Source organism: Crocodylus porosus, unplaced genomic scaffold (assembly GCF_001723895.1).
Source record: "Crocodylus porosus isolate Cpor-Errol unplaced genomic scaffold, CroPor_comp1, whole genome shotgun sequence".
NCBI classification, from domain to species: Eukaryota; Metazoa; Chordata; order Crocodylia; family Crocodylidae; genus Crocodylus; species Crocodylus porosus.
In genome coordinates this window covers 43,199,445-43,212,867 of record NW_017728906.1, presented here as the reverse complement: position 1 = coordinate 43,212,867, position 13,423 = coordinate 43,199,445, and the positions used below count along the sequence as shown (strand labels likewise).

At 38.3% G+C, this 13,423-nt stretch overlaps 1 protein-coding gene across 9 annotated transcripts in view; it reads right to left on the bottom strand.

Annotated features, from left to right (window-relative positions):
• Positions 1 to 10,333: 10,333 nt before the first annotated feature.
• The window catches only part of PKNOX1 (PBX/knotted 1 homeobox 1), a 46,168-nt gene continuing 43,078 nt past the window's right edge, over positions 10,334 to 13,423 (bottom strand). For 8 of the 9 annotated variants that reach the window (XM_019529000.1, XM_019528999.1, XM_019529001.1 and 5 more), the window contains one exon: positions 10,334 to 13,231. In XM_019529000.1, the coding sequence (XP_019384545.1) occupies positions 13,020 to 13,231 (212 nt within the window). In that variant the 3' untranslated portion in view covers positions 10,334 to 13,019. The remainder of the gene's footprint in view (positions 13,232 to 13,423) is intronic. The other variant, XM_019529007.1, reaches the window with a different exon arrangement.

Sequence of the window (13,423 nt, the reverse complement as noted above, 5' to 3'; positions counted from 1 at the left end):
AGCCCAGCCCCAGTCCCTAGCCAGGGCTGCAGCCAGCACCCAGTACCTTTGAGGGAGGCTTTAAAAAAAACCCCTGACCCATTAGTCTGACCTATCTTGGCTCTCAGGGAAGCGGGCTCCCTGTGACCTTTGCTGTGTGGGAATAGCTACATTCCAGTGGGACAGGGATGCCAGGGATTAGTAGAGGGCTAGTTTTAACCAGAGAAGAGAAAAAATCCAGGTATTGGGCCTAGACCAGGGTACCTCTGGTCTGCCACCACCTGCTGCCTGAATCTGGCCACTGAATCCAGCCCGAGAAGCCAGAGGGTTTTGCCCGTGCCTGTTCCCATGCCAGGGCAAGGCTGCAAGGAGCTGCTGCAGGGCTGGGCAGCTGGAAGCTGTGTCCATACCACCGCAGCTTTCCCTAGTCCCCGATTCTCTGGCTGTGGCTCAGGTGCAGTTTCTAGCCAGTGCGGGGTGGCACTGCAGCTAGGAGGAGAGGTGAGCAGGGGATACGGGGAGACGCAGTGGCAGCGACGAAACAACTCTCTCCTGTCTGGGGCCTGGTGCAGCTTCCCACCAACTGGAAGCTGTGCCCATATCACCGCGCCAGAAGTGGGGGCTGAGGAAAGTAGCAGTGGTGTGGGTACAGCTCCCAGCTGCCTGGCCGAAGAGCGGATGCAGGCAAAGACCCCTGCTGCTGAGATGCCGCTGAAATCACTTGGCTATGTCAAACTGGAGCCAAGTTGTTCTGCTCTATGGAGAAAGACCAGGGAGGAACAAAAAAGCTGATTCCCCAGCCAGTTACCACTATGTCTCCAACCTCCCCTTTTGGGGAAGGTCATCAAGAAACGTTTGGACGCTTATCTCACTGGGATCCTTTGACCCCAGCTGACTTCCTGCCCCTGGGGCGAGGGGCTGGCCTTGATAATCTCCCAAGGTCCCTTCCAGCCCTAATGTCTATGAAATCAAATGGGTGGTCACTCAATAGGTGCATCTGGATGACATTGGTTTCCTGGACACTTGTCAGTCTGGCTGTCTTTTTGGATACAGCACAGAGACTTCGCTCATGGTTTGGGCAATAATGTTTGCTTGGAGAGCGACAGGGGAAACTGTGCTCTTCTGGTCTGTCTTGATCCTTCTGTGGTCTTCAGTACAGGTCCATGAGGTGCTAATAAAGTGTTTGCATGGCCTGGTGGGGAGACACCTCTAAATTGGTTCTGCTCTTTCGCAATGGGGAGGTTACACACCTTCCCAGAGGACTTCATCTCGAAAATCGGCATGAACATCCTGAAAAGTCCCTTTGGGCTTAAGTACATTCTGTTGGAGTTTGCACTGACTTCCACATAGGAAACCACAGGAAGCAGAGTCAAAACTCAGGCAATCAGCAAATTTTGCACTGCTTAGCTGAGGCTTATTTCGCCACTCAGAGATTTGTAGCACATTGCAGCTAACAAGCCTTGGAAGCAACACCTTGTGGTTTTGCTGTGGGTTTTCTGAGGCAACAGGAAAAGCCTTCCCACTCAAAGCTTCTCGGCAGGGGTAGTAGAGCACTCCTTTCCAGCAACCGAGTTAGTCCCTGGCACTGGCTGAAGGTGCACAGAGCCATGCTCTATTCAGAAGCCACAGCTCATTTAGTAGCCAGGGTGAGCTTCGTGTTGTGTTGGGCATGCATGACCCGTAGCACTACATCTGCCATGAGACGCTACCTTCCCCTCCTTCAGACAAAGCCTAGGAGCAGACTTGAAATAGGAAATGTCTACATGCAGGGGCCTCACACACGCACACAACTTAAATCCCTGCCTTTTTATCCTGCTGTTTGGGGTCTGCATGGCTACTTCCCAGCATCTCTAAGGACTACTGCTTTGTATACCTTTTTGCATTACAGAGTCATTGGAAAAGGTGAAGCAGAGAACAGGCTTCTCACGGTGCTCCACCTCCTTGAAACTTCTCCTTGTGGAACAAGAAAGGCTGTTCAGACTACGCTCTTGGGACAGCCTTCAAGTAATCCTCATTCCAGTCTTTTATACAGGACAGGCCTGTTGGAAGCCATGACCCCAGATCCCTACCAGAAAGGGGCATGTGCTAGTGTCTGGAAAGAGAAAAAGAAACTGCTAGATTGGTAGGAGCAAGCCTAAAAAATCTCTGACTTTCCTTTTGGAATATAAGAAAGCAAGTGCACTACAGTCAGCAGTCTGCAGTCCCCAGCCCTGCCTTCGGAGATGCCTGATGACTGACTCCACTATCAAATCGCTCTTGAAGTTGCTTATCACCTCTGACACCTCAATACACCCTCTGCAGAGGGTGGAGCAGCCATACTAGGAGGTGGTCGCCCACCTGGTTTCAAATCACCTTCTGCACTGCAGACCAGAGTCCCTTCCCACTTGCATTGAGGAGGCCAGAGCCTGCCCCCATTACAAACATGCAGTGCCAGGACATTACATGGGCAATACTCCAGTTACTTGTCAGTTGTATGAGGCAGATAAATATAGCTGTATAGATGCTCATTTGAGCTAAAGGGTATTTTCACTGTTAAATGGGGGAGGCTTCTCTCCTCATTGCAAGCTAGCCAAGTGGAACATAAAATACAAAACACTGAATCAGGTCTGACCCCACTTAGCAGGGTGTAAAGGTGCACACATAGGACACACAAGATGATACATTTATGCTAATTCAGCTAAGCACAATCCTAACTAAAGGGAGTCCATTCACAGGCTGGGTGAGGGGCCAAGCTTCAGGTGTTTGCCCATGCAAGAAGGAATAGCAATTTGCACTTTTGCTCTCACAGTTCCCTTCTCACCTACTTTCTTTGTATTTCATAGACACAGATTTCATAGACATCAGGGCTGGAAGGGACCTCGGGAGATCATCAAGTATTTGAACTGAAGGCAAAAACCTCTCAGCTCTGAGCACCTGGGGATCCAGGGTGGGACAAAGGCTGTGGCCACATGACATTGGTTGCACTGCTCTTGCACAGCAAGTCCTGAGGTTGCTGCCTAATCAGCGTGGGCTCCAGCCAGTGCTCGCAGGCAGTTACATCTAGGATCAGTGTTTGCTCTGGCTAGAGCCCCTGCTTTTACACAGCTCCACATTCAGGGGGTGAGTGTTAGCATCTTGTTCCCTCTTTTCCGCTGTAGTGACTTCAGCCACTGGTTGCGCTGATCAGCTGGTAAGCTCATATGCTGTGCATGCATGGCACAGCCAAAAGCTGATGCAGTCACACTGATGCACCCCTCTGGATCTGCCCGTGGCTCTCAGCAGTATTGAGGTTTATCTCTTTCTTTTAGGCAAGACTCTAGGGAGGACAAGGCAACTCCCAATACAGGTCTGGTCCTTTCCAGAGCATGGAGTGCAGTACACAGGCTGTTCACAACAACCAAAGATTCTCAGGCTGCCACCTCTGTTAGCGCTAATTGCCAGAAACAGTAGAAACATCAACGCATGAAAGGTTTTAATCACATGCTAGGCAGGTTTCGAAAATTATACACATGGAACTTGAAAAAATGTACAGGATGTTAGTTATTAAATATGTTAACCAATTCATGTAGGCCTCTTGTTTGTAGATTAAGGAAATCAGATTCATTTGCAAATAGATTCATAATTTGGTGGTATTCACTAATGCTTTCTACAAACTTCAGCTGACAAAGTAACTTCATCTTTGAATATCCCCTCTTTGTTGGGCAAAAGGTTCTTTGTCACAGTCTCATTTCTGCCCCCTTGGCTGTGTGATAACATTTTAAATAGCAAGCACAACTGACAACTAGCAAATAATTCATTATCATGTTTTTGCATGAATAGCCTTTGTACAAATACCAATATATTTGTATGAGAACAATGAACATCCTTTCTCCAAGCATCTGTGCAAACAAATCCTTATTTTCTCCTTTTGCAAACAGGCAGTGTTGCCATGTTTTAGAACACATTTCTGTGGGTACGCCAGCACATTATTGGACTATTTCTCATGTTAGGGTAACTTGGATAGTTTGTTCCTGTTGGCTCTGCCTGGCATTCTCCTTAGAGTTTAGTGCGTTTTAATTAGAGAATCTAATGGGATCTGGCTAATCAACTGCATTATCATATTATGGGAAGTTTTGGTATAAGCATCTCAGACTTCATAATAAAGCTTCATGTCAGAATGCTTTTTCTCATTAATGAAATGAACAAACTAACATCCTCAGCACAACTAGTATTTCTAGTTGCAATAGTATTGTCCTTTACTTCTTAACATTGTCTAGTTTAACTACGTACTTGTCTACACAGTATTTCTTGCAGTTGTGTCTATGCTTACTTCAGGCCAGTATTTTCTACAGCAATTGAACTAAGCAGTGCAAATGTTTTAGTGGGTACTCAGTACATTTCCAAAAATCTTTTTGCACCTTAAAGTTTCTTGAAAGCCTGGAAGTTTTACATTTTCTCTCTCAAAAATGTTTATTATGGAATAATGTATAGGTTAAAAAAAGAGCTTAATTTAACAGTAACTGCTCCAATCCAATGGCTAAAACCAGTTGACATGGTAGAGATGTATTGTCTACAAGTGTACATTATACAATGATAAAAAATCTGTAGATATGTGTCCACATAAAAAGAGAAATAGGGTGAGCATAATACCAACCTATAACAAACACCAATTTGAAGTAGATTTTTAAAATGGGATCTTGTTATTTTGATATCCATTTGGTTTAATATTAACTGGTATAAAATGTTTCAAGTTAATTGAAATGAAAGAAATAACATGACAGGACATTAGTCCTTAAAATAAAGACCAAGTTAAATAATGTTTGTGCCCAAAAATAGAAAAATCCGAATTATCTGCTACATATTATCTATATATAGTACAAATGGCACATGGTTCCTTTTTATTTAAAAAATTTAGAAAAATAAGTCAACATTCAGAACTGCAATTTAGAATCTATTTGTAGCCCTCTAATTATAGTTAAATTTAGAGGTTAGATATCAAATCAGGAGCAGCCAGAGAAGACGACAGATTTACTGGTCACAAATTTCAGGGCTACCACTCAATACTGAAATCTGCTGGTAAATTACATATTTTCCCATTTCTGAAAGTTCAAAATTGCAATGTATTCATCTAGTCATTCACTATGCATATAAATTTAATAAAATTCACCAGATTAGGCTTTGTACGATTTAATAAATTTACTTTTTGCATAATCTTTCCCTAAGCAGTGCATAATTTGTTATGCAAAATAAGTATTAAAATATGCATATTTTGTGCCTAATACCTGATACTAGCACAAACACGACCTAAAACATTAGAAAACAGCATATACATTACAAAAATGTCGTACATTCACTTTGGGAAACTATATACACGTTATTTTAGTTTTCAAGTGAACTAATTTTAAAATTGTGCATCTTCAGCTAACAAATGCTTCATTTTCCACTAATTTTTCTGATACTGAATTAAAATAAGCCACAATTTATATTCAAAGTTGTTGATTATAAACAATTTGGGCTTGATGTTTTCAAATGTCGCATGTTTCAAATCCTACAGTGGTATGCAGAGGCATAATAAAAAAAGTCTTCAGAATTGATAACAGTCTCAAAAATGCATAAGAAATCCCCAGTTGTGTAATCAAGGAGCATCATTATGTCCTTCCAAAAGGAGAGGTGTATGGAGGGAAGCCGCATATACAAGCAGTTTAAATCCTTATGGTAATTTTGCTGCAGTGTAAAGTATACTACCTTAAAAAAAATGAGTCACGAGTACCCTTTCCAGCACTATTTGACAGAGAAAAAGCAGTTATTGCATTTATAATCTAACAAATATCTGACTTCTGTACAACTTGAGGATTTTTCAGAGTTATCTAAAGAATGCTATTTGATCTGAAGTGTTGATGTTTTTTTAGGTCTCGGCTGTAGCTTGACCATAGTACCAAACTAAAAAGTTAACAAAAATCAAAAGCGCAAAACATTTTTTTCAATCCCACCACATATCAAAAAAATCATGTATAGTTGACATGTATAATTTCTGACCTACTGAAAAAAAAAAACTTCAAAGAAAAGCAGTATCTAATGTTTCCACACAGGCTCAATGTGGGTCTCACCCAGGCAGGAAGATATCCTTAGGTGTCTTGCACAGCCCCGTCTTGTACATGTGTAATTACTGATTTTGCAAGCTATGTGATCACATGCATACCGAGGGCTCAATTCTGCTGTCTTTACCCATGTCAACCTACAATGGAATTAACAGAGGCAAAGAACTGCAAGAGCAGGTGAAATCTGTAATAGAACTGTATTCCTCATCAGAAGTATATATAACTGATAAACATTAAAAGAAAAAGCAGCATCTTGTCAGCTTGCATTCCTCATTTTCTCTTGCAGGTTTAGTAGTACATAAAACAAATCACCAATTTCTTCAGAGTCCATCTGTATCATCTGTACACTTTACACATAACTTAAAAAAACCCCCTCAAAACAGAAAGATGGGTGGATTACAACAAATATCTTCTTTCAACTCCATTCTAGTAACATTTCTTTTTGATTTTAATATATCACACAATATGAAGGGTCTGACAGAAAAAGCAGTGTACTGAGAAAATAAGATTGGAAATCACTTCCTAGGTCTTATCTCCTGTGCTTTAAGTGACCTCACAGAGGTCAAGGGAACAATTAGGCCAGATCCAAAGTCATTGAAGACAATGGAAGTACTTCCACTGGCTTCAATGGGTTTTGGATTGTGCCTTTTTTGCATCAGTAGAACTAGCTAAATCTGGCCCAATACTATCCTATTGGTTCTAGATTTTGCAGGGGTCTCTCAAGAGTTGATTTTACTGCATTCTTGGCATATTCAAAACTTTTATGGACTTTACTAGGAATTCTGAGCATGCAAGTAATGCAGCACAAGGTACTTGAGTGTCATACAATACCCTAGGCACTAGTGAATGGGTGACAGACTAAACAGTTGGTAGAACACTTATTTTAGAGTTTTGTGTCTACTTGAATCTTATCTTAGAAATGTTTTGTGCATCTAAATTTCCTTTTCTAATGTTAGTTTAAAATATTACTCATGCTTTATAAGAAAGAGTATGTGTATAGTTTATAAGAGTTAAAAAGGTTTACTAGGTAGTTTTATATGTGGTTGACACTTAGAGCCAAATAGAGCAATAGCTTCTTTATAACTGTGGCTCGCAGCCACCTATGATTACTTATAATGAAGCCATTTGTTTGATAGTTGTTTTTTGTTGTTTCGTTTCGGGTTTTTGAGCGGGAAGAGGAAAGGGTAGGACAACAAGGAGGAAGAATGAGGAGGTATGTGCACACTCTTGGGTATAATTTCAGATGGGCCTTTTCTGGACGTTTTCTTTTAAATTGATGTTGTCTGCCGCCTGAGTGAAATTGTTAAATAAATTGCTATTGGGGGGCTTCATTTATTTATTTGCAGTTTTGTTAGCAGGTAATAATTCTAAATTTAATTATTGGCAGAGAACTCAGAGCTTTGAATATGTGTTTTTAATATCACACTTCAACATAATAAATAAATGAAAACTATTGATGTATCTATAATGCATATTGCTCATATCTAGGATATCAATTAAGCATAGATTAACCCTTTAAAAAACCTATTTATAGGATGTAGCTATCCTCTGTACTGAGATCCAAAACTTTTGTCTCAGAGATGCATAATGGAGGTATGAAGAAAATCACAAAAGCCCTCATTTCCTTGAAAAAAAGTAATTCTCAACTTGTAATTACATATCCAACAGAGTAATGACTCTAGAAGAAAAGTTATGGGCATCATGTAAGAAACTTATTCACCTTTTAAAGGGAAATTCTCTAATCTAATACCACATGGTAGATCTGGAAATCCTTTACAGTCTACCTGATAAAAAGAAAACAATTGGCACATGAAACTTGTACTGCATTGAACAGGAAAAAATCCATTTGAATGGTTTTGAAAAAGTTATTACCATATATGCTTGGAAGCCATTTCTGAAACTTCGAAGTCCATGCCATTTTAATTAACAATTTTAAAAACAACAAAAACAAATCACACACATGGATTATTTACCTGCTTAAGTCTTGCTTTCAAAGCTGCTTCTGCATTCCAAAAACATAAAAACCTCCAAACCATTAATAACTAGTAAACATTTTTTTTGCATATGTGTAAACAAACAAACAAACAGCCAAAATTGTTTTTTGGCTAGAAATCTTAGGTAACTAGTTTGAAATGAAATTTCTCAGCTACGTTTAAGACACCTGAAAATATGTATGAGTTTAAACTAAACAATACTGCTAACACTAAAGCAATGCTTTGCTTTTAAAGATAAGACAACGTGCTTTTTCAGGTCAGAAAAAATGTCACCATCTATGAAGCACATTTTGATTATGAATCTTTTTCCTTTGATAGATCAGTTGCTTCACAAAATCCCTCACAAGACAGCCATCCAGGACAAACCAAGGTTACAAGGTTCACATTTTAAAGATTGTCAGTATTATAGACCAAATGTTGATAGAACAAAGGATAATTGATAGATCGCTTCTGTTACTATCTGAAACCATAGGACTGCAACAACACTGAATAGATATCTTGATAGTGTTACAAGATCAGCAAGTTTGCTTCTGTAAGAACAATGGAGTGCTTTCCCTCAAAGGATGGTAGAATCAGTCAGCAAGTCCTAAAGAATTAAATCACAGAAGGGAACATATGTTTATACTTCCAGGTGACACACAGGGTAACCATTTAGCTGCATACTTCTGCCATCTTTCACTATATTTCATGCTTGGTGATAAAGTAAACTATTTTTATGATTAAAATAAGAAGAAGAAAAATGGCTTTAGCAAGCCCAGAAAACCTGATTTGGGTTCAGCAAAGCCAGCCTTTTTTATTCCATCTATACTGAAAAAAACAAAATTCAACAAAGAGCAAAGTGAATCCAGGAGGATCTTTCAAGCTATATACTTAATTTATAAATAATACAGGTTTAGGTTTTGCTTTCTTTTGAACACAGCAGCTAAACTTGCAGACTCATTATTTTTTCTTGGCTAGCTTTGTTTTTTTGAAGGAGGAATTTCCAGCTTGGATATATTACATTTACCATGGCAGAAGGGAGAATGGTTTAGAAATTTAAAAACTGCACTATTGAGAACCATGTTAACATGTGAGATTTTCACAAGGGGGATGAAGGTTACTTTTGTTTCCAATGTTTTCTTAATTATTTTTGTGTAGTTAGCCTTAAAATTCAACTGAATTTAAGTTAAATGTGTACGTAAGATTCATCAAAATAAAAGAGGTTCAACATTCAACAGAAACAGAGCACCTAAAAATGACCAAGTCACAAATCAAATGACTGAGCACCTACAAATGACTTTCATTTGCATAGACAGAATGATTATTCATCGCTTCCAAAGAGGAGTGGCTTCAGAAATCAAATAATTAATACCTTTAATTAACCTCATTCCAACAAAGTGCATCTGTTTTAAATTTTGCACAATTTTCAAAATTTCTTTTTAAACACTGCAGGTTCATGAAGTCCTTGGAAAGATTTGGTTTATCCCTTTCACTGATAAAGTTAATGAAGTCAGACACCTTCATTAACTTTCACTTTTCTGTTAGGTTAGGGAGTAGTAAGTGGTAGTTTTCTTTTACATAAAAACCTTTAGGGCAGGGGTCCACACCCACAGAAATGCCTGCAAACTTGTATGCTCACATAGTCCTACATTAAAGGCTGCACTTTGACCCAGTAGCCAGATGTGATAATCCATCTGCAGAATGAGGGCTATTGCTTATTCATTCAGAAAGTTTTATACCGTGATAGTTCAGAAAAAATGACTTTGGAAAAGGTCTATTTTTTTTAGAATGTGGGTTCCTTGAAAAAGTTTTAACTGAGTTAATTTACTTTGAGGTAACAAATAGGATTTTTACAGTTTTCAAATATTTTCAAACTATTCACAATTGCATGCTGGCTGCTTTTAAGCACATGACTTTTAAAATTAGATTGTCTTTTTATTACTGCATGACTATGACTCTCATTTGGGAAGAAGTTAAATAGATATTTGTGCGCTAAGCCTCTGCATTGCTCAAGTACCCTTCCTAAACAGCTGTGCTTTCGTGAATTCTTTTCCTGTTTAAAAACGGGGGAAAAAAAAAATCTCACCACTTTCTTTTACTCAAGGAAAGGACAAAAGTCCTTTCATGGACTCAGTCCTCAGTCTATTCAAATTAACTGCAAACTTCAAAATGATTTCAATGGGAAAAGGTTTAAATTCTCTCTTAAGCAGTACCTTTGATTATTATAACTAAAACAACTATGAATGTAATTTGTTTCATTCTGATGTCTACTTTTGACAATTAGTTTGGATTTTGTAATAAAAACTGATTAATCCATTTTCTTTTTCTATGATAACTTTCTAATCAAGTTCACATTCCACTGAACGTTATCTGTCATTATTCCACAAGAATAAACACTATATTGGAATGAAGAAAAAAATCCATGAAAAATAATTTAATTGTGTAAGTCTTTGTTAAAACCTTCCTCTCATGAAATCAAAGAGGACATCATCCACTTGAAATCTAGTTACTTTCAACTAGTGAGTCCCCTTCTCTATGAACCCCTTGCCAATGTTTTGTAATAAACAATTCTATCCTCTCTCTCTCTCTCTCTCTCCCTCCCCTTCTCCCTCTCTCTCTTTCAAGGGCTTGATTCTGTCAGTCTTATTCACATTTGCTCATCTGCATAAGCGCTTGCAGCACTGGAGGGTTAACGTGCTATTAAATGTGAGCAACGGTTGCTGAATCAAGCCCTAAAATGTTGACCCATTTACCTATTGTTGTGTGGGAAACCCACATAAATCAAATGGAAAAAATGACTATGCAATGGAAACAATGAAAATACAAAGTGCTGACAGAAGCACAAAGCAGATGGAGTAAAGAAAGAAGAACTATTTTCTTTCATTGTCTCAGTTTTAGTCATCTCAGGTGCCCTTTGTAACAATCATAGGCAGAACCTTTTTAGAGAAGTCTGACTTAAAGTTGATTCTGCCTTTTAAATTTGTGCATCTCTTAGATCAGTTATGCTATATCACAGTTTTCATAATTTAGTTTTTCATGATACATTTTTAGCATTTTCTTTAAATTTCAGAGTCCCTTGTCACTGCAGCTGGGGCAACAGGCCAGATTCATCATAGGTGGAAGTGAGTACTGCTACAGGAAAGTCATTTGCTTATGCCAATGCTGAGTAAAGTCTGATGCCAATTCAAAAAATTGGAAAAATATGTTTTCGTCTATGTACTCACAACGGTTTTTGGCATCTCCTTTTCAGGTCTCTGTGCTCACTGCCTACAGACTGACCAGTAAGACAGCACTTAACGCCCTGATTCAACAATGCATTTAAGCATGTGCTTAAAGTTAAGCTGAAGCACATACCTGACTGAATGTTAGGTGAAACAGGAATGGCTTTAGGCAGGCGATTAAAGTTATGCACTTAAGTCCTTTGCTCAGTCAGACCCTATGATTCAAAGCTAGCACTTTTCCTTACGGTCCTGTTGGAGATAAAACTAGCCGCCTTCTAATTCAGAAAACAGCTTTCTGGCTTTGCTACAAAACCTAGGTACAATAAATGCACTTATAGAAGAGCATTTCTATCATGCCCATGATCTGTTGTTATTTGTATGTAAAAATGGGCAATATAAACTTCCAACATCCAGTGTCAATAGGTATGTATGAATAACCATACACAAACTCCAAGTCTGTGAATAAACTGAAATTAACCATTATCACAAATACATCTGTTTTCATCACTGGTTCTAATAAATTTGACAATGACAGGGAAGGTTTTTTATAATTTAAGAAGCCTGTTTTATATTCTTGTTGTAACCTTCAAATTTGAAGAGACCTTTATATAACCTATGAATTATATATTTTTTCTTTTGTATACAGGGTAAAATGCTTTTCAAATGCAATGACACACCAGAGGTGGAAAACAATCAGTCACTGCATAAGTCAACATTTCATGTTTCAAAATCAGAGTGAAAAACTGTAAACTGTTAAACTTCTCTAAAGACTACTTGACATATTGTGGGTATTTGTACTTACCTGAATATCTATTTAGCAAATATCCTCAGATACAAGTTTAGATACAGAGTTAAATGTAATTTGAGCATTAGTTTACACACAATATAAATCAGAGTTTGACTATATCAAAATCCCATCAAACAGTGGGCCCCTTTTATGCTATTATCAAATATACTATACCACAGTGGGATAGCAGAGAACCATAGAACACTAGCATTATGTATGTTTATTAAATTTGGTCAGTTTTCAGAACCTTCCAAATAGGAATACTGAACTTTTATTTTACCCCTCTGGAAATTTCTCTCATGCTCAATACAGTCATCATCCCAATTCTTAATGAATTTATAAAAATATTTTTTTTTTATCCAATAATCCCGATAAGGTAAAAATAGGAGTTTTTATAGCAAATGATAAACAGGCTCACTGACTATGAGAGAAACTAAACTTATTTAAATCGCCATACATTCGCTATTGAATCACACATCTCCATTTTCTTTGCGTTCGTGTGTGCGCGTGTGTTGTTGCCCACCTCAGACTGGCAGTTTTTAAGGTGCAGAAGCATCTTTCAAATATATGTGTCTAACTCAATGACCAAGTTCCACGCACTAGTGTCACATGCTTTAAAATTTATATCATTAGCCCACCAAGAGCTGTATTAACCAACAACACTAATCGAAACTGCATAATTCTTTAAAAATTGCAGCACTTTCAATTAATCTAAGAGAAGAAAGGGGTGTTTATGTAGTTCATTACTTTACTAGATTTCATTTTTTGAAATAAAAAGCCAAAAGAAATGGGAAAAAAAACAAAAACACATTTGAAAGAAGTCGCTGCACCTGCAAAAACACTCTTTCAGCTTACTATGAAATACAAAAAAGTGCACCCTTCTATATCTACATATAAAACATATTAGAAATAAAACTTGTGTAAAATGTTTGCTGTGCAAACTAGAAAAACAGTCAGTCAGTCCATTCTTTTTCCTAAATATTCTGTCACATTCTCTTGCTTCCTACTGCAGAGAATCGCTGTTATCCAAGACCAGCCCACTGATGTTTGTTGTTGAGAGGTCTGTTCCATCATCTTCACCGCTGTCCACAGATTCATCCTCGCTTTGCCCTGCCATCATAACTTGCTGAACAGCCAAAGTAGCACCATCAGATGACAGGGACTGAAGACTGTCTACATTCATGTTGACGGGAGTTGTAATTGTTACAACTGCTCCTACAGACAAAACAAACAAACAAACTATTAGCATAATAAGAACAAGGCTAAAATAATAATTTAGAGTTAATGGTTGTGCATAACAGAATTCATTTTTCCTTTAAAATAGAAGGCACAAGAAATTACAGTTGTAAAATTAAGTACTCAAAAGTCAGGAAATGCCAGAATAAAGGTTGCCCTAGAACCTTAATT